The sequence below is a fragment of the Motacilla alba genome, chromosome 3, assembly GCF_015832195.1.
Source record: "Motacilla alba alba isolate MOTALB_02 chromosome 3, Motacilla_alba_V1.0_pri, whole genome shotgun sequence".
NCBI classification, from domain to species: Eukaryota; Metazoa; Chordata; class Aves; order Passeriformes; family Motacillidae; genus Motacilla; species Motacilla alba.
Window position 1 is genome coordinate 29,188,116 of NC_052018.1, and position 21,385 is coordinate 29,209,500.

The following is a 21,385-nucleotide window of genomic DNA, read 5'->3' on the forward strand; positions in this document are numbered from 1 at the left end:
AGCCAGATAAAGTCTAGTCCAAAAAGCTACCTTATTCAACAGAAGCTGCTCAGTAGGTCTGGAATCAAATCCTGACAAAAGAACATATTTTGCAGTCTAAGGAGGAGCCAGAAACCTGGAAACCAGGAACTAATGGGGAGCCTGAAAAAGCTATTTGGGACAAATCATCTAGAAAGCAAAGTGTGTTTTTCCAGTGCTTCAAGCTACAGTAAAATTGTGTATGATACTTCTCATGGTCTATCTGCAAATCAAACACAACCTGATATAAAACTAGACAAAAAATTATGTAATTCATGTGAATCAGTCTGATTTTATAACAAATAGATCTGATTTTATAACAAAAGTTACAAGTCTGGATAATCAATAGCTATTTGCAGTTATTTTACAGTACGTGAACAACTGCAGCAGTCACAAAATTTCTTGATGATAATTACACATTATGAATGTTGACATTAAATGGCTCAAGAATTCTTAAGTCCCATCAGTGCTAGCAGGGCTTTATAGCATAAGGAGGCTCCCAGTAGGATCCTCCAAAATTCTGTGCCAAAAGAAGAAAAAAGTCACTAATCACAGTTTGTTAATGCTAAATAATAAAAATAACATTCTATTGAATGATCTGGGTGTGACATTTTTTCCCCAACAGTCAAATTTAAATGAAGTGACATGTAGGAACAGGATTTGCATTTATGTATGAATGAAGGATTTAGTTGTAGAAAGAAGGTTCTGAGTCTTACAGCCAAGTACAAACAAACTTTATCTAAACATAGCAAGAGTTTTCACTACTTCCCTCTCTACATTCAGAGAGCCTGTCAGTCCTTTTTTGGCTGTTTTAGATTTGGAGTTCATCCTAGCACAGTTATGGAATTATAATGCAAAATTTCATCCAGCTATAAGGTATCTATTTCACTTTGGTTACAGAGAATCGGTGAGGGTGCCAAGATTTGCATGTATTAACAGACTAGGCGAAAAACATTTAATGAGATTTGAAGAGCTAAACGAGTTAATCTCATCTTTCATAAGTTTAAAGGATGACTTGATTTTAATGTTAATCAAGTACCCTCAAGTGAGGAAAATACTAATGCTACAAGTCCATGTATAAAGTGAAAAGGTGCAGCATTAGCCAACAGCTAAATCTGAAGCCAGTTTAATTCGAAAGAGATAATGCCCAGTTCCTACAGGGAAGCAATAAACCATTGGATCAGCCTGCTGATGGAAAAAGTATTCTTAGTGCTTTTTGTGAAAGTAGAGATCCTTTGAAACATTGAGTACAATTCAGGTTAATTACAAGCACCAGCCACATGGGTTTAAAGACAAGCCATAATTGTAACTTCACACCTTGAATTGCCACCTTAAACTTGAAGTTCTTCAAGAGGTATTTTCTGAGTCTCCCTTGAAAACCTTAATTTGAAGTAACTAGAGGCAAACAATTCTTATTTTAAAGATCTAGCCAGTGATAAACATCAAAGGCAATACTCTAGGGATGAACACAGATGTAAAACTCTACACAAAGGAAGCAGCAGACAGCATAACCTAGTATTTTCATTCTTATCAAAACCTCCTCTTTTAGGAAAAATAATTGCTGGAATTGACATATCTAGACCTGCGTGTCAGTGAACAATGTACTGCAAAAAGATATTTATAGCAGTCTTAGCTGTTCATATTGTTTACAGGTGCCAAACAGGCCTTTCTGTGCTGAGACATGCACCATTGTACTTATCTATATGGAGTTCTTATGGTTATAGAGGACTTGGAAAATGTAAGGTTTAAGTATAGATTCAGGGTAAAGTACTAGTGAGGTCATTCACAAAGCAACAGGAAAATGCAAGGTACTTGCTAAAATACTTACTTTATGTAAAGCATTTTGTAATTTTTCAAATTAATTCACAACAACAGTTTGAAAGTGATAACCTACAGTCATACAACTCCTCATACAAAATTACGGAGGGTTCTGAGCAACTTGCTTGTGGTTTCCCTTTGCAAGTCTCCTGCATTTCTCTAGAAGAGAAACAGAATATGCTCCTGTTTTGGCATTTGTATTTGGGCCTCCTTTCCAGCTTGAGTAATGTCTATATCTAATCTTTATTCAGGCAAAAATAAAGCCTGAGGTCCTGAACACTTTGACTTCTACCTAATAAGAGTGTCTTAAAAGGCAGCACCGATCAAGTAATTTCAAAGCCTTAGAAATGAGATTATTTCTTTTCTCACTTCACATGTAGTTCCAAATCAGCACAGGTCTATGAAAAAGGCCTAGCAGTTAGACTGTACCCAGCCTGTAAGAGGCCTTGGGCAAGGCTCATTTCCTCAATGAAGGAAAAGAATCCAAGGGGGATTCAGAGCAAGTTATGCATTTAAAGTGAGTGACACTTAAAAACTAGATCTTTTATTCTAGAAAGAGTCAGATAGGGTTTGTCCTATCTCATAGTGCAGGCTTGCAGCTGAGTCATTGCTCATTTACATTACATCCATCAACCTGTTAAACTAAACCTCTACCAAGTTTTCAACACATTAATCCTGCTGCAAGAGTCTTACTCAAATAATGGAACTTCTTTGTTTTACCTTGTACTCAACCGAATTGTGGACCCAACATTTCAGCTGTCCTTAGCCTTGAAAACAGTCAACAAATGATATTTTTGCCCAACTGTATTGAACACAAAACTAAAGGTTGTTTTGCCTGTAACAAATATAAGTTATAACAAAAATAACTTGCTGCCCACAAAAGACTACTTATGGAGCCTTTTAAGTTAACCAGAGCACAAACCTTTTGTGCAAGATGATAAACTAAAAAAGGTACTTGACTTAAAAGATGTACCCTCCTCTATTATCTTTTGTTTTCTATTCTGTTACATGTAGTTACACTATTATGGCCCTTATCTGAGTATAAAATAGATTTACCCCCTATATATCAGGAGTATGTAGAGACAAGCTTTGCTGAATGAAAGCAGATAAAAATGCTAAAACATATATATAACTAGAAATACTCAAGAATGTGTTTTCTGTAAGATTGCATTTTAACTGCCTTGTGTTCTCCAGAAATTGTCCTTTGGACCAAACCAAACATTAGCTTGAAACAAATCTACAGGAAATGCTGCCCAATACAGTGCCTGTAACAGCCTGAAGTTGAACAGGTCTCTTCTACCATCTCAGAAAGAAAAAAATAATTTACTTAGTAACAGTAAGAAGATCATATCTCCAACATCTGAGCATTCAATAAGGCAGCAGATTGCTTTAAGCTTATCTATCATCAGAGCCATTAAAAGGTCATTGCTTGCTTTATGTTTAAGGAAAAACACCTGTTCGAATTACATCAGTTTAAGTGGAACAAAATTAATTGAGGAGACAAATAAATGTTTGCATTTAGTTTCAGTTCACTGGTTTACAAAAACCGCAGTACCAAAGAAGGCAATTCAAACTGCAAGTGCTTGACCAACCTCTCTTTATCTTAGTTATTTGCATCTATTTTTGCCCATGTCTAATATCCTTAAAAACAAGAGAAATTGTATTTAGAAGACCAATTGCTACCTTTGAAATAAATCTGACTTGTCAAGATGCTCTGTCTGATCACAGAAAAGAATAACATCTACTCTTTCACATTAGTTTTTACATTAGTATTAAAAATTACAAGTATTCCAAGGTAAGGATTACATCTCCAGTTTCTAAAACTGACTGGATTAAACAATCATTGAAGTGTTTTTACCAATGCAACTTTTTTTTAAAGTTGATTGTTACAAAATCAACTTTTCTTTCAGTTATAAAAACACATGAGTTGCCTGAATGTATTATCTACAGTCAACACAACTCCACTTAAACCTTTTGATCACATTGATTTTCACATTTAAGAAATATCCATCCATTTTCTACTTATACTAGCACAGGACAGCATATCAACATCTTCACCTCTTTTCTATTAATAAAGGAAACCATGATCAGAGATAAACACTGTAACAACATGATGACGACAAACCAAAGCCATCTTTTACACGGACCAATTTCTGTTCAGTACATCAGAAGACTAGTTTTAAGCATCAGCATACTGTTTCCATTGATCAAAGTAAACTAAGAAAGAAAATTACGTAAAGTATTAAAAGAATACAAAAAATTCAAGTATGGGTGGAATTGAGTAAGTTCATTTAAATCTAATCCCAGTTTCTATAATTAAGCAAAGTCTGAGGAAATCAGACTATTTTAATTTCTCTCACAAAGGTCAAGACTAACAAGCTTATCAATGCCTGTGAGTATATTGTGCTTTCAGCAGATACTGGCCTAGTCAAAAAGCTGCTTACAAGAAACAAAGATCTGTACAATTTGGGCAAAAGTGATCTCATTTTGAAAGGCAACAAATTTGCCCTTCTAAATTTTGCCAGAGTTTCTATTTTTAATCACAAAAACAGGACAGCTTAAGCATTAATTGAACAATTATATTTGTCAAAATATCTAAACACTTGAAACTGCATTAAGTCTAAAAACAGCCATCAAAAAAATGGATTAATGATTTGAAGTATGGGGAAAAAATGGGGGGGGGGGGGGGGGGGGGAAATCACCCTTGGGAAATGGTATGAACCACCGGGAACAAGACTAACTCATATACTAGATTTGAAGATAAGCATAAATACAAGGGAACTGCCCTGCAAGAAGAGAGCTGGCTTGACAGACTAGGAACAAAGAACTAATGGTCCAGTTACCTCTACTTGTACAAAAATAAATTAAGTTTCATATTTTCCAATAACAAAAATAGAGAAAAACTGAGTGGTTATTAAGAACATCAAGAAGCAGTCAAAAAATCAGGTGTTACAGAATACTGAAAAGAAGAGAACACAGGACATCTATTTATCTTTTCTATTAATTAACTAACACTGTAAAGCATTTTCATGAGGATAGAAATACACACACAATACAACTGCTGTTCATACAGAGGAGCTGAAAGCTGGTCAGAGTAAGAACAACTGAAGGCTTGGGTTCAAAAAAATCTGGACCATTCTGAAGGCTATAAATCTTATGCTAAGATCAGTGTTAGCAATCAATATGACCTTAAAGAGTACTATCAGTATTGCAATGGCTTCTGCAATTCAAACTGAAAAAAACTGCATATGTGCAGAGGGAAAGGAAGTGTAAAGGAACACTGCAAAAAATAAAACCAGCGTGATTTCAATTAGCTTGTTTTTTTTAATAAAACCAGGCTAAAAGTCATTCATAGCCTTACTCAAGTTTCACAGAGGAATAAGCACTAAATAAAATGTTACTAGTCTTGCTCTCAAAAAGAAAAAAAAAAATCACCACTAAAGCCTGCATAGATGGAAAGTCAAGGAACATTTCAGCATTATCTATCTGCTTGCTAGTCACTACCTAACTCCAGAATAACCACAATACATCTTCTGCCCAAATAACAGTCAAAAAGGGGGAATTCAGTAAAACAGCTGAGAAAATTTATCATTCTCTATAATCTCCATCATAACTCTAAGAGAATTAGAGAAAAATAGTCTAAGATTTCTAGTTCTACTGGTATTGTTGCTCATGGAAGAGCCCACATTTACATCTCATTAAAAATTATGTAATTCTCTTATTTGTAAGTTTCCACAGAGAATCTCAAGTTCCACTGAGAAACTCAGACCTTCATTTTCCTGAGTACCTTGAGAGACCAAATAGCATACTTGTCTGCATGTTTGTACGATAAACAGACACACTGAAATGCACTTTCAATGCTAAGCTATTCACCAGCTGGGGTTTATTTTTAAGGTCTTCTACATACACATTAAAGCAAACATAAGATTTTAAACTTAACTGGAATGCTTTGTTACCCATGGTTTCTACTAAAAATAGTCATTCCTTCAAATGAATAAAGTAAGTTTTAACTTAACTATACATCACAGCTTCATTTTAAGCAAATTAAAGCCACAAAGACAGATTAAGCTGCTTATCACAGCTGAGCATGCACCTATCACATGGGAAATAAAAGGAACTAATTTATCTTACCTTCCGGTGCATCTGCATCACAGTCTTTAGACACAAGTGTCACATTCCTTGGCTGACCATCAATTGTCTTATTACTCTGCATTATAAATATGGAAAATTAGTACATTAGTCTACCAGAAGTGGTCTTCCATAGACAATGATGATGCAGAAACCAAATATATTTTCCAGTGAACTAATTAAAAACTCAAATCTCATAGATTATTCAAAAGTATTATTTTTGAACAGCATAAGCACAGTAAGCTGTGAGCAGTAAAACAAGACCATTTCTAAGTATGATTTCATTAACAAAACAATAGCTTGTGCTCTTTTTGAAGACTTGTGAAAAATACACTTGAGCTCTGAAATGAAACCTTTTAAGTGTGCATAAAATTAATTTCAAAATCAGCTTTGGTGATGAAGACACCACAGAATTGTTAGAATTGATAATGATAATGAATACAGTTTACTTCTGGTCTAAAAGCAAGATACATACTTGGTATGTACAGATACATACACTCTGGCCTAAAAGCATGCAACATACTTGGACTGCTAGAGTAGAAGAAGAAAAATTATGCTTAAGTGAACTACTGAAAACTCAAATGTACCTGCTTAAATGTCCCAAATCTTTGGAAAACTGACCCTTTCAGGGAACATGAACTCTGTGTTCCACATTTTTGAACAATCAGTGAATAATTTTTAGCAGAGTCCAATGAAAATCCTTTGGTCTACAATGATTTTTTTATACTCTGAATCACTTTAAAGGGTCACATACCTACTTATACTTACTTGCACCCTCATGATTTCCTACACAGAAAACCCCCTAAAGAAATCAGTAAGAGTCAACACCTTTTCTTCAGACTGAAACAAGTTCCTTAAAACATACCAGCAATCAGTACAAGCTGGCACATAAAACTAAGCCTCAACTTCTCTTAGGAAGTTTATCAATATTAAGCAAATTCAGCTTTCACTTGGAATAGTCAAGAGAAACAATTCAGTGTCTCTCCAAAGAAGTAGCAATTTGTACACACAGTTAATTTTGTTTTATGCGAGGCCATGAAAGTGGGGAGACTGCCTTATAAAATGGATCTAAAGTGAATATGACTTAGTCACAGGGATCAGGTACAAAAGAGAATGTGTAGACAAACAACAGGGTAAGAACAGAACACATGAAATTTCCATAATTCAGTGTACATTTAGCAGTTTCCCATCTCCAGAATGTATTCCAGCGGACTTGTCACTATTCCAGCTTACACTGCTCAGTCACAGCAAGCATTTCTTTCAAAAGAACAGTATCATGCCTTGTAAAATTCCATGGGGCACACCAACAGCATAAAACAATCACAACATAACTATTTCAAAGTTTTATCTTCCTTATCTTCATTCACTTTACCATATTAACAGAACTTTAAATACAACAACAGCTAGACCTATGGGCTTTCTTTGACAACAACTATGCTTTTTTCCAGGTCTTATATCACTGTTCTCCATGAACATTCCTATAATTTCAGACATTTTAGTACAAGTATTGCCAGAGTAAAACTTTAGTGTTCTGTTACCCAATCTACTCCAAGGCTGAAAGCAGGATGCAGCAAAGCCAAGCATGAGACAAAACTATGGAGAGTAACTCGGTATGTGTGCTTCAAGAGCTGACACATTTTCTGACACTTCAGAAAATAGCAAGCTATTATATAAAGGGTTTGGATACAGCCTGTTACACCTACATGACTAGTTTCTGCTTAAGGATCAAAAACTTGAAAAGATCTGTTTCCACACTTAGCCATCCAAGGGATGATACTTCTGGATTCCTGCTGCTGACAATGGAGACACTGGGTCCTGCAATTTAGCTCCATTCCTTCAAATTATCTATGTGATGACTGAAGAAAATGATCATTCCTGTTCTGGTCCCCAATCAGGGAAAAGCGTCCATGTTACTTATGGCAAGTACTGGCTTTTTAATTCCTGTCTGGGTCAATCAAGTCTTAAAAGTCCACTGGGTACAAATATCAGCAAGCAGGGGTCTTTACTTCAGACAAAGGCAAAATAACCCTTGGCCTTATTGAACAGACATAGGAATTATATCTCAAGTACAGGCAAAGCTATGTCTTTGCTTGAAAGCTAAGAAGGTAAACTAGATGTGGATACAATTCTTTCTTTGTGAGAGGTTATAAAAAGAGCCACTGCTGATTAACAGTTAAGACAAATTTCTTCAAGAGGTGAAACTAAAAGATCCTTGTGTCTGAAGAGCTACAAAAGTTGAACAAATTCCTACAGAGGGATTCAGTCGGTATGGGCACAACATCCAGAAGAAATGTTCAGAAGTTTCCTACAGACACCACATCTGAAGACACTCCTGATGAATTGGGGTCACATGCTTTGAACACACCAGTGCTCAGAGTTAATAAAGCAAGTACCCAGGTCTAGTTAATGTTAATTGCCTCACAAAAGCTCCACTTTCAGTTAAAAGGAAAAGTTACCAGCACTTCCAAATTAAAGGCTCTTGCCAAGAGTAACAGTCTCCAAAGCAAACAGTCCAAGATTCAAATAGGAACCTAACCTATCTCATGCATTACTATAGATTGTGATAACAATTTAGCTTGACACATTACTAGATTTGGAATTACTGTAGAGCAAAGCAGAGGGGGGGAAGTGCTCCTTTTACACAGTCTATGAGCCACCAGACTGTCATACACATGTTTTTCAGCCCATCCATCCACTAAGCTTTCCTGGAGGAATGCTCATTTTTTGCTTGGTTCTTACTGTTGGTTACCAGCGGTGTTATTCTAAAGGATGAAAGCAGCTGTAGTGTGAGAGCACAATGAAAACCTGGACTGTCAAGTCAGCTGGTGCACAGAGTTCTCGGGTTCTCATCAGGAAGCTTGCTGATGCTTGCCCTGCTCCTGATTATGTTCCTGGACACTCCTAAATCCATAATCACAAATTCAATACCTCTTAAGAACCTCTTCATTACTACCTGCACAGAAAAATACCTTGCTTCTCTTCATTCCCAGACTCCATCTCTCCTCACTTGAAAATATTGCAATTTAAGATCCAGTTTCCATCCAGTTTTCTGTGTCTGTTGTCAGACACAGAAAATGTTCCTGATACATTCTGAAATATTCTTGGACAGGATGTTTTCAGAAAACCTTTTATCTATTTGGTATGCCAGAGAAGCCCAGATGTAATTTACCAGCATATTCTTCATGTCTCATGTTATTTTAACAATAAAACCAGTTTCTACTCAAATTAGATTATGCACTTTAAACACAGCTCTTTAAAATGTGACCTAGCCATCCTGAGTCTTCAGGTTATCTTGACCAGAACATTTTGTAATCCTTTAAACAGAAAGTTACAGCTCTACTCAACCATTCAAGATAATCCTTCTTGCAGTGCTGACCAGGATTATATTGCAATACCTGCAAGAATGACAAGAGCCTTTCTACTGCTGTGCTTTATTCTCTTGACCCTTTTTTCTCAGAAATTATGTATTTTTCTTCAGATACTGCTTGTCATAAACAGCTAACATGCAAGTGTTTGTTAAGTCTCAATCCTTCTGCACACATTTTATTTTATCCATAAAACAAAACAAACTGCTAGCTACAGCCTTTATTATTTGTTTTTCTCTTCAAATCTCCCATGCTATCTACAAACTTTGTGATAAAGTTCTATGTAAACACACCTAAACTGACTTTCATCTCAGTTTCATCCTACTACTACCCTAATTCTGACAAGTAGAGCCAATGCACACCTAAGCATGTTTATTTTGTGTTAGGTATATTTAGCATAAAATCTAATCAAATGCATTACACTTCCTAAATACCAAATATTCACATTCCCTACAGTGATTCTATTACTGTGCTTGGATTGGTATCAGGATGACCAATTGCCCATTACCAGATAATTCAAATGTAAAGACATCAGTAAAGTAGCATTTACTGAGACCTCCACTTCCTGCAGTGACAATCTTACCACCAACACATTTAAGTTGAGCAAGTTCCTCTTCTCTAGCCTATTTAACACTACTCAAATTTCAACTTCTCCTTGTAGTCCTTTTGCCCCAAGAATTCTGGATCCACTGTATAAACTAAGAGAATTTATAGTAATAAGTTACAAAAATTACTAAGTTGTTGCAGCTGAAGTCACCAGGTGTTTCATTTGTAAAGCAGGTGTGTTCTCCTCCCACAGGAACATCCTCCCAGAGAATTAGAGATATTCCAAAAGTTCAAAGCAGCATCCAATCACTTAATCTCATTTAAATCCTTTCTTTTGACCACTCCAGCTCAACTGTTTTGTCTTTGTGACACTTAAACATCAAACAGCACACCAAAGGATCTTGACTTCACTGTGCCTGAATAAGCAACCAGTTCATAACCTGGTGAGTTGTCTACATATGCAAGATCAGATTTCATGAACTCTACCCTGTAAGATACCAGACCTCAATAAAGAGCTATCCATGAATCCTCTCAAGATGCTTCTGATATGTAACTTTGAACATCCCCATAAATATGCAGCTGCCACTCAAACTAAGATGCAATGCAATAATTTAATTTTTCAGGTACAGAAGATAAAAGAGTTAAAAAATCAAAACCTTGAAATACATAAAAGTACAATAACAAAAGCAGAGATGAAATTTTAATTGCTTAATTCCATAGAATATTTTACAGTGCAAGAACTGCATGGAGTTTCATGAAGTTGGACAGTCCAAAGTGCCTGAAATGTGATTAATCTGCATACACTTAGCTCCCCTCAGTTTATTATTTTCTGCTGTACTAAGTTATCTTTGTCAAGATAAAGATAATCAACTGTGGAATAGTATTGATTTCATTCTGTACACAGCCTTACACATTCAAAATAATCTTCCCTGCAGTCATGCAGCAACCTAAGCAGATCAGTACAAAATCTAGTGGAAGCTAACAACTGTCTCATCAGAAGCAGTAAAACAAATCTCAGTGTCACACTAAGTCTTGAGATGACCTAGAAATTAAGTTGTGTAATGGGTAGTGCAATCAGTTTCTGGCTTGTGTATTACCAAGAACCCTACTAGTATTTAAAAAACTGCCTACCAAAATCTCTTTGAAAACTGAAAATGCATCTGACTTTCAAAGTGTCTGTAAACAGTACATTTTTAATACAGAAAATAAAATTTAAACCAAAAAAAAAATCATCTCACCTGTACCAGGTATTTCTGGCTTCCATACATTACATACTGTGGGGCAAGACTGTAAATCATGTAACTTGTATGAAGAACTATCAGCAGAAGTATCATACAGAGAAATAAGAGTGCCTGAGGTCGAGTTTTTCCTCGTCTGATTTTATAAAGCTAAAATCAGAAAAACAAATATTAATACAATGAAATAGCTCTCTTTCTTCTGAAGGCATTCAAAAACCTCTGTAGTTCAAATAAGTTTTAATTCTACTGCCAGAAGTAGGAGGTTGCTAAAATTATCTTCTGGCAACTTAATTCCAGTGGTTCAAAGCAGGTTTTCAGGTGTATTTACCTAAATTTCAAAGCACAGCTATTTAACCAAATTAAGTTCTATTTGTATTAATGGCCCAAAAGTCTGATAACACGGTAAAATGAAACACCTTCCAAAAGCAGTGCAAATGGTACAATAGGCTTTTAACACTCATTAGGCATACAGACAATGCTGCTGGCAACACCCCATATTTATGAAGCAATACAAAAATCTTAAATATATTCAAAAGCACATATTCTTTAAATATCTGAATATTAGAAACTAAACTCTTAAGTTATACTTACCCTTGTCCAGAAGAACCATATTCCCATATTTCGAATCCCTGCCATTGAAGTGAAGATAAAGTACATAACAATGGTTGTGATAAGAATATAATCAAGTGGAAAAACCTAAAACAAGAACACAAGCTGTTAAAAAGACAAGGAAAAAAGCTCTTCTCCTACTCAAAAGGAAGTAAGTAGCTTCTACTTCTGTAGCTTATATTTGAGGCAGTCAGAGTCCTACTATAAAGTTTTACATAGCTGACTCCAAATATAATTAACATAGCTTGCTGCTAATAGAGCTTAGACAATTAGTTTGGAAAAGCATTAGGCATTTTTATTAATTTAAGACATGCCTTAATTTTGAAGTGTTATACATTTTTAGACCAAGAAATAATTATTTTAAATACACCCACAGAATGACAAGACCAAAGTGGCAACAATTATTTTAGGAGTGCATATTTATGACTATTTTTCTGATCATATTTGCATACAAAACTTATATTTGCATTAATAAAAACTTGAGATAATATTGCTGTTGAACACTACTCTTCTCAGTGAACTACAAGCTTAGATGTTCAACACTTTTAAAAGCTATGGGGAAGCAACGTATTGTGCTGACCCATTACACCAAGAATATAGGAATGCCTCAACTGGAGGGGGAATAAAGCACTAGCTTAGTATTAAAGCTTTTATTTTTCTGAGTTTACTCATGACAAACTCAAATTTGCATGTGTACTTGTTGTACTCTACTAAAGTTAATTGATGCATGTTTCTATGTTGGGTTTGCTTCCAAGACTAATGCCTTACTATAATATAGCCAATGTTGCATATTTTTCTATGTGCAATATATTAAAAAGTGAAAAGTTGCATTTACTTCACTAAAAAGGCCTAAGCTATCCAGACCACCAACTAGAATGTATGTAGAACATGGGACAAAGTTGCTTTTATTCTGTGCATACTAACTACAACTGCTATCATTCTCATTTGCCACTGTATTCTCATCACATCAAAATCAGTTTCGAGCATCACCTTCCTTGCCCAAACTAGATTCCATTCACCCAAGATTTTCATATCAGCAACTAGTAACTAAAAGTTAGTAAGGAAGCTGCTTTGCTTTTACTGAACACACATTTAGACAACATTGTTTTCATTAATTACTTGGGGAGAAGTTTAAAAGGAAATGGAAGAGCATCCTTACATATGTATATAACCACTTCTTTACTTACTCTTTGAAGAACTGGTAACAGCATATTCAATGGATTGGTCAGATTAGTTCCTAGAATTATAAATCCTGAGTCGAAGCCAGCCGAATGCAGAGCTTTGTCCAAACTGCAGTAATTAGAAAAACTGGGTAAGTGCTGTGGTTCTCCCAGAACTTTGTCTTTAGTTTTAAAAGGACAACTTTAAAAAAAAAAACCAAAAACAAAAAACCAACAAACTGAACTAATCCCAGAGAGTGACAGCTGTCTAACATCTATACAGACACATGCTTTGCTTTACCACAATCATGGCACTTGTTCTGTGACAGATATATTGATTTTTGCATCTCCTCAGCATTTTTGCTTTTCCCTTGGGTTTTGGGTCACAAAGCTTATTCCCAGTCTGACAGATCAAAAACGCCAAGATTTGAGACCGCTGGTTAGTGTCAATCCACGCTGAAATCTACCAGATTTGCAGCTGGCTATGTTGCTTTTGACACCATAAAACCATTTCAATGTAATGCACATCAAAATAGATTAAACACGTAATTTGCTGCAAGATTTTAAGCACCTGTTACCCAGTCAAAGAAGTACCTGCAATAAGACACATTCAAGCAAGCACAATACCTCTGTAAACTGAATTAAAACTTCCTGAACATATATACTTAATTTCTCTGCTGAATCAGAACTGTTTCCCACCTGAAACATGTTCTTTCTTCAGTTTGTTTTGGTATATTTTGCTCCACTTCAGTATGTACTATTATAATGAGAAATGCATTTTGACAAATATAACATTGAAAAGAAGGGGGCTGAGGCAAACCATCCAAATTTTTATATCAGAGAAGAAACTAAGTAGTTTAAATGGTCAAGGAAAATGCTGAAATGCACTTACTTTGACAAGAACAGAGAGACAGTGAAGAGCAATGCCACAATGATGAAGAATATTCCCCACACAATCTAGAAGTAAAAATTTAAAACAATTTAACTGAAAGTGTTGGCAGTTGATGCAAGAAGTGAACACTTGCCTTTATTTCAATAACAAACTAATGATTTTGGAGCATTTCAGAGCTTAAATACACTTGAAACTAACTTTTTGGTAAATACTTGAGAGAAGTGCTCACAAAACTTTTACCATATTAAACATAGTTTGTCAAGTACATCACATGCTCTAGTGTAATACAAAAATCAACCCCAATGTCAAAAGTGACATTAAGAAAAGAGATGACACATTGCATTTAACAAAAATAGCATTTAGCAGAATTCACAACCTGTATTCTCTATATTATGTGGAAAAACTTAACTATGTACATGCATTTAGGTGAAATCAAAGAAATTTGATTAAGTTTTAATAAAGCATTAAGTTTTGCATTTCCACATAGTTAAATGTACTAAGATTTTACCTCTCCACAGCAAACTCCTACTAGGTATTAGCTGTATGGGAAACAGATATTGAAAACCAATAGAGGCCAAGAGCCTGAATCTCATAATTCTTCACTACCTTCTGCAGCTATGCCCACTAGGCAGGTATTTGTGTCTCCTCTGGAATACTCCTGTCTTCTGATGTGACACCTAACATTTAGAAGTGTTAGGGTTAGGGGTTTGCCTCCTATCCCTGCTCCCAGATCAGTCAAGCTAAGCTATTTCATCTGTGGATAACTCTGAAGTGTTATTAAGATAACCATGGAATTTCAGACTTAATTTACTCTGAGCAGAAACAATCCACAAACAGCTGGTACTTGTTTAAAAAGCCTCAAAAATAACTTCCAAAAATTGTTACTATTCATCCTATAGACAGACACCAAGCTCAGCAAAAGAGGTGCTGCTCCAGAGAATGGAGCAAGACATTTCTACCCCAGTCTGTTAAGAGGACTATGCTGGAGCAAATAACCACACTTAGCCCATGGAGAACCCCAGATCAGAACAAGAGGGTATTTTCTAAAGGAAGCTGCAGCCTTACAGAGATCCAACATGTGCTTCTGACAGGAACTACAGTTCATGGAGTCCAGTCACACTGGAACAGAAAAAGTGTGAACAGGAAGCAACAGCAGAATAGAGGTTTTATGGACTGATAGCAACTCCCTATTCCCCTCTGCACCACTCCAGAGTCAGGACAAAAGGAGTTGAGCCTTGAAAAGAATGGGCATCTCTGCTCATGGAGATCTCAAAACAGAGCACTTGACTTCCCTCTTCATTAGGCTTCCTTCGGCATTTCCAGTTTGCTCCCAACAGCTGTGAAGGACACCACGAAAGTACAGATGCAATACTGCCAATTTATTATTTTTGAGCAGATTTCCATATTTCATATCCTATTGTCTCATTCACATATTGAACAAACATAGCTATGTGCTCTGGAGTTTGTTTTCCCTAAAAAAAAAACACTTTTAAAACTCCTATAGTATATGACATTTCTCTTGTTGCTGAGAGTATCAGATGAAAGCGTAAGAATCCATAAAAAAGGAAATGCCACATTTTGTAGAAAGACATAGACTAATTCAACATTACTCAACAACCTCATGTTGCCAAGACCCAATTCCCTGGGATCTTAAGATGTCCAGCTTTTGACTGAATTGAAAAACTAACAGCTTCATCTTTAAGTTAGCTTTGAGTAAAATAATCATCAAATGAGGCTTTCTACTTCAAGAAAAAAATTTTGCCTTTAACAACAAATCACATGCTAATAGATACTTAGCAGTAATAAAACCATTAAAGCAAGAACACTTGAGGACACTATACAAAGACAGTATGATAACAGAAGTTTGAATGTAGACACTACGCTAGCGCTGTAAAAGACTTGAAGATCAAGTGCAATTCCTGAGCATGTTATTCCGTTCTGTTAGTCCCAATAAGAGCCTGCAACTCCCATAAACTGACCATCCCAAATACCAAGCAGAAAAAGGATTCTCTATCTAGTACTTGCTCCACAGGAAATGGATTTTTTTCTTGAAGTCTGAGAAGCAGCCACATAATTGAACAGTAATATCCAAATTGAAGGCACTGAAGGTTAAAATGTTGTATAACAGTAAGCAAAGCTCCAAGATACTTTCTACACTTCTACATTGAACAGAAATACTATATATGGGTATCAAACAGATTTTCACCTTTTCTTAAAGCCCAACTGAACAATTCATAAATTACATATCTGCAAAGTCAACCCAAAGGCTCTTCAAGCAACACTAAAACAGCTCTGCAAGAGTTAACATGTAATTAAGTGATAGACATTACCACCCTTACAGGACAGCTCTAGTCAAAGTAAACAAGTTCTCTGACATGCTTCATAGCACAACCATAGTCTAAGAAAAATCTGTCAGGAAAAATTATCCACCTGCAACTCTGCTTTAGTTGTGATTCATGCGCCAACAACTCACAGTGACTGTCACAGTTACTGAGTGAATACAAAGCTTTCAAACCACAAAAACAAGGAGACACTGGAATACTATCCAGACTGTAGGTGATAAGCTGTGAGTAACTGATGTTATTGTATGCTTTCCTGTGAGAATGAAATGTTCAAGTCCTAGAGACAAAATATATGGCCAACATATTTCTCAAATTTGAGTTTTATGTGAAAAGTTGTAGAAGCTTAGTAGTACTTGATACACAAGCTGTATTAGATATTTTTAAATCAAAAGAAAGTCTCCAAACTGTTAACACGAACAGTTAGGGATATTTGTCCTTTCAATGAAAGAGCTCAATCTATATTTGTAATGTATCATAGCAAGATAACTCCACTAAGAATTGCACATTGGAAGTTTTTGTTCAGTGGCAATTTCAGCCCATCACCTTCAGCACTCTGCATTAACAGCAGCAATGACAGAAGAAATTGTTTACCCCCACCCCCCCAGCTTTCCCAGAAGCAGCCTACAGTTGAAAGTAATGCTGAAATGTCTTCCTACATCTAGTTGGCAAGAAATACTTTATATGGCAATACTGTTCATAAAAGTACTAGTCTTCAAAACCAGGTATCTACTGAAAATCAAAGTCCTAAGATCAAAGAGACCAAGATAAAAGCTTTGCCCCAGTAACCATCTCCTTTGCATTGGTTAAGTATCACAACATTATATTCTACTCAGCTAGCTTACTATTTATCAAGTAATTCCTTGGCAAGATGATTGTTCCAAATGCATATTATCATCAAAGCGTCTCTCATTTCTGCTGGATACATGTAATTTAGATTAACCTAAGCTAACTGACAGCTGTAGAACTCTTGCTTCTCTTCTTCCCATTTTCATATGTTTGATTAAAAAAGTGAGATATCCAGATTTTCCATGGCAGTAGCACTAAAATAAATCAGCTAAGATTTGTTAAACTTTAATCTTAATCAGAGCTGAGAAGGTAGAAGGTTTTCCAACAGCTCAGAGTTCACTATAGGGCTACTATCGTTGTGTAGTACTGGAGCAAATGAAAAAAAAAAAAGCAGTTGAGATTCAAGGTGGTAATTGATAAACTTTACCTGTGATTTATGCGGCAAAAAGGAAGTTGGAAGTTATTTCAATTTAAGTACCAAAAAGTGAGAAGTTTTACCTTTAGAGGTCGAATAGCTTCACAAGCTTTTGTCCACCAGCTTTTCTCAATAGACTCCAGATGCCTCTCTCTCCTTCGAAGTGTCCTTAACCTCTCTTCTAGTTGCTGTAAAGTCCGTCTATCCCTTGATGACAGAGGACGACCATCTCTGCACTGGTTACAAAAAGAGTGCAAAAGGTCAAGAGTCACCAAATCAAGAAAACAGACTTGACAGCTACTTAAATTATTTAGAACAACTCTGAAGAATTTCTAGTATATAATTCATGCATATATAACTTCTATGACTATCAAGACCATGAAGTGCAAAAGTCCCAAGCTGCAACAAGAGGAATTCCTAGTAGGTGGCAGAAACTACTTTTCACAATAAAAATTTTCAAAAACTTTAACAGGGTGGATAGTCTCCATGGCTAGAAATGGTTAAAAAGCACAGTGATTATCCAAATAACCTGATCTAAGCTGAAAGAGGTCCATATTTTGTGTGAAGGGTTGAACATGGTGATTTTCAGGTCACTCCCCATTATATTCCATTATTAAGTTTAGATATCTAACTCAGCACTTATTTTCTTTCCAACATTCCACTTGATACTAATCTATGTTTCTTGAGCAAAAAGCATAGGCAGCATCACCCCAAGACATAGTTGAATGTACCAGACAGCTTGATTGTTATATTTAAGAATGTATTTTAATTTTGAGCCTTTACACCGAGCAGGAACCATTACACTCTGCTGTAAAGTGAGTAGCACACATCTCAGTTATCTGCTATAAGCAAAAGCAACAAAATGGGCATTAGGGAGCCGAACCGAAATTGTTTCTAACATTGATGCTCATCTATTACAAACACATACTTGCGTAAAAAAGATTCTTTTACAATAGGAAATTGACTAAACTCTATTTCAAAGTCTTGAAATTCCTTATTAATTTCCCTCTTATTTTAAAGGATTCATTCTACAAATAACACAACAGTTTATACCACTGAAGAAAAAAAATTAAATAAATTTGTCAAGAAGACTTCAACCACATTATAGGTGTACATAACACTTAAATTGGAGATTACAATGTACTTTTAATAGAAACACATGTATGTCGCCCTGATTTTTTAAGATTTTTGAAGCCTTCTGATGTTTACATTCTTGTAACAAACTTTCTCACACACTTTCTGTAAATAACTCATTGTTTTGCATTCCTTTATGGAGGAGGAGAAATTTGATGGACTGTTGGTTTGTCCAGTGTCATTGGAGAGGTGGCACTGTCACCCTCCAATCCACTGTCACTTTTGGAAAACTATAAACATTGGAGTCAGAAAATAAACGTTCCCCTTTACTCTTCACCTTGAGAACAGCAGTGTGTGTGTCCTTCATTTTGTGTCCTATAGCAACACATGTACTATACCCTGTACAGCATCTCTGTGACTTCAAAAGGCCTTTTTGACAACAGTTCAAGCTCCCAATCTGAAGTTCAAGCTTCAACTATTTAAGACTAATGTCAAACCTACCAGATGTACTAACAGTACAAGAACATACTACATATTGAATCTCAGTAGCACACCTTCATACTTCTAGTTTTTATGTACAGTAGTCTCAGTAACACTTTCTTCACAACTTAATGAACATGTAACTGAAGAACTAAGACTTCCATTACAGAATGAGGCAGAATCCTGACCAGAATCCATAAACCAAGAAAAATTAGTTTGCACTAAAGATCATATTACAATAGAAACATAAATAAAGAACCTTCTACTTTTTAAACCTAAAGTTCTGCCAGACTGAACAACAAGACCAGTTGAACGCAAACTATCATAACCCAACAAGATCATCTGTAATAAGTAATGATCCATTTGTCACAGCTTTCTCATTTTTCTCATATTGATTTCAGTAAGAGATGCCTTTGGTGCTGTAGTGCTTTTTGCAAAACCAAAACATGATAAACTACTTTTTAGATTTCTTTATTCAGCAAAATATCTAGACACTGAAGATGCCCACACTGTAGAGGTCAGTCCAGTATCAAGGGAAGGCTCTTGGAACTGCTTTAACATCTCTAAGGTCTACTATCACAGAGCACACAACAGCACAGATGGACTGCCAGGATGGAAGCAAGGCACATCAATGTCACTTTTCCCTGTCAAGGCTGTAAAAACACTGGTCAAGCCATTATCTGAAATGGGTTGAAAAAAGAGGTGGGAGATTTTCCCCTATCATCTTGTACATAAAGAAATCCTCCTTTGACTTGCACTCAGATTGTTACAAGTGTCTTGCTTATATGAGGCACAGCATTCCCATGAGCTGCAAAACCATAATGGGTTTAAAAATGGTGTTCACATCCTAGGGATTTTTAGGACTCAGAACAGCTTTCCGTCTGTATGCTTTTCATAAAGAAATTATTTATAACAGCAAGGTACATTAACTGAGAAGCAAGACTATCTGGAGCTGTTATTTATTCATAAAGATGATTAATAGTTTGATAAGTCTAAATCATGACAGTTCTTTGTAGCAAGTATCCAGTGTTAACTATACTGCATTGAGTAAATCAACAAACTGGATGCTGTTTCTGGTAGAAGACTACATGAAGTTAATATCTACAAAGCATGTCTTCCATCCAAGCAGGCCTGGAGAAGCTTGAGTTTAATTTGTTAACACTTATTACCTAGACAGAAATAACTACTGCTGCAGGACTGACATAAAGAATGTAATCACTGCTACACAAGCGACCACATGTGTTTCAAAGTAACTCAAATAATTGCAAGCTATTAATTTCTGACTTGCTATTCTTTCTGGAACAGGCTCTACAGCATGACCATGAACTAGTAAGCAAGGAAAAAAAATTGTTAAGAAAGTGAGAATAAAGACCTTACCTTTGATTTAATCCTCAATAAATGTTGTTCCACTTCTTCAATATCTTCAGTGTTCTCCAAACGTTCATAAGATGCACTGGTAGTTCCTTTAATCAAGTTTAGAGGCAAAGCTGACATACCATAAGCCTTAAACAAAAAAGGAAACATACATACTCAAATTTTCTGCCATATATTGTCATCTGGTAAGGCTGCTCTATGTTGTAGCTATGAAGTAGCACAAATGGGTGTTTTTTTCATCCCATCTTTTACTAAGGCATCCAATTCCTTTCCTCTTTTAAGCAAAACATAAACGCGCTATGCAAATTCCAGCATCCCACATCATTCCAGTGGTATTTAAGTGTCTCGTGATCACTCAGACATGTATTAAGATTTCATATAAGCACAGTACATTGATGATTTATTAAACTAGCCCTCATTTCTGGTAAATCACATAGCTTCCAGAAACCTTAGCCTTCCCACTTTAGATCAAAATCAACATTTCGTGCAATACAGAAACTTCTAGAAACTGAACATTAGTAGTTTTAGAAGCAAAGCATACACAAGTTCTTTGCAGCCAGTAGTCTTCAAGCTGCTTTTGAATAAAAATGAGTTGAAAGTACCTGATTTACTAAAACCAAAATTCTGCAGGAAAAAGGCAGCAAAAGTTACATGAACATCTGAACTCAGTTACATTCCAAGACTGCTTAGGCACCCATTCACAATCATAAATTTTGCTGGAATTTATTCCTCATTATAAATTCTATGTAATTCATGTTTTGCCAGCTTCTACATCAAGAGTACACCCGGATTTTTCCAATGCAAAGTCCATAAGCTTTCCACTAACAAAAACAAACATATTTAAGGCAAGGTAAACAGGAAAATGGCACTACTTTCTTTCTGTTGCCCAATGATTCTTACGGATCAAGGCCAAGATCAGAAGTTACTCCAGGCAGTTTAGAGACATTAGCCATAAGCTTGTAATTTGTTTATTGTGGATGATATGTTGCTCTTAGTGCAGAGCTCAGCAGGAAGGTTCTTTCCTCCCTCAGCAATTAACACACACAATTTTACTAGAGTCTTTGATATCTGAACACTTGCTGACTTCAGAGAATTGTTTAGATTGAAAAAGACCTCTAAGATTATTCAGTTCAACCAGTA

At 35.8% G+C, this 21,385-nt stretch overlaps 1 protein-coding gene across 2 annotated transcripts in view; it reads right to left on the reverse strand.

The window, feature by feature from the left end:
* Nucleotides 1-21,385, reverse strand: part of LMBRD1 (LMBR1 domain containing 1) — a 66,165-nt gene that overhangs the window by 6,575 nt on the left and 38,205 nt on the right. For both annotated transcript variants that reach the window (XM_038131430.1, XM_038131431.1), the window contains exons 8-14: nt 20,249-20,374; nt 17,401-17,553; nt 13,775-13,839; nt 12,910-13,012; nt 11,705-11,809; nt 11,114-11,263; nt 5,968-6,043 (exon numbers count right to left, since the gene is read on the reverse strand). In XM_038131430.1, the coding sequence (XP_037987358.1) occupies nt 5,968-6,043; nt 11,114-11,263; nt 11,705-11,809; nt 12,910-13,012; nt 13,775-13,839; nt 17,401-17,553; nt 20,249-20,374 (778 nt within the window). The remainder of the gene's footprint in view (nt 1-5,967; nt 6,044-11,113; nt 11,264-11,704; nt 11,810-12,909; nt 13,013-13,774; nt 13,840-17,400; nt 17,554-20,248; nt 20,375-21,385) is intronic.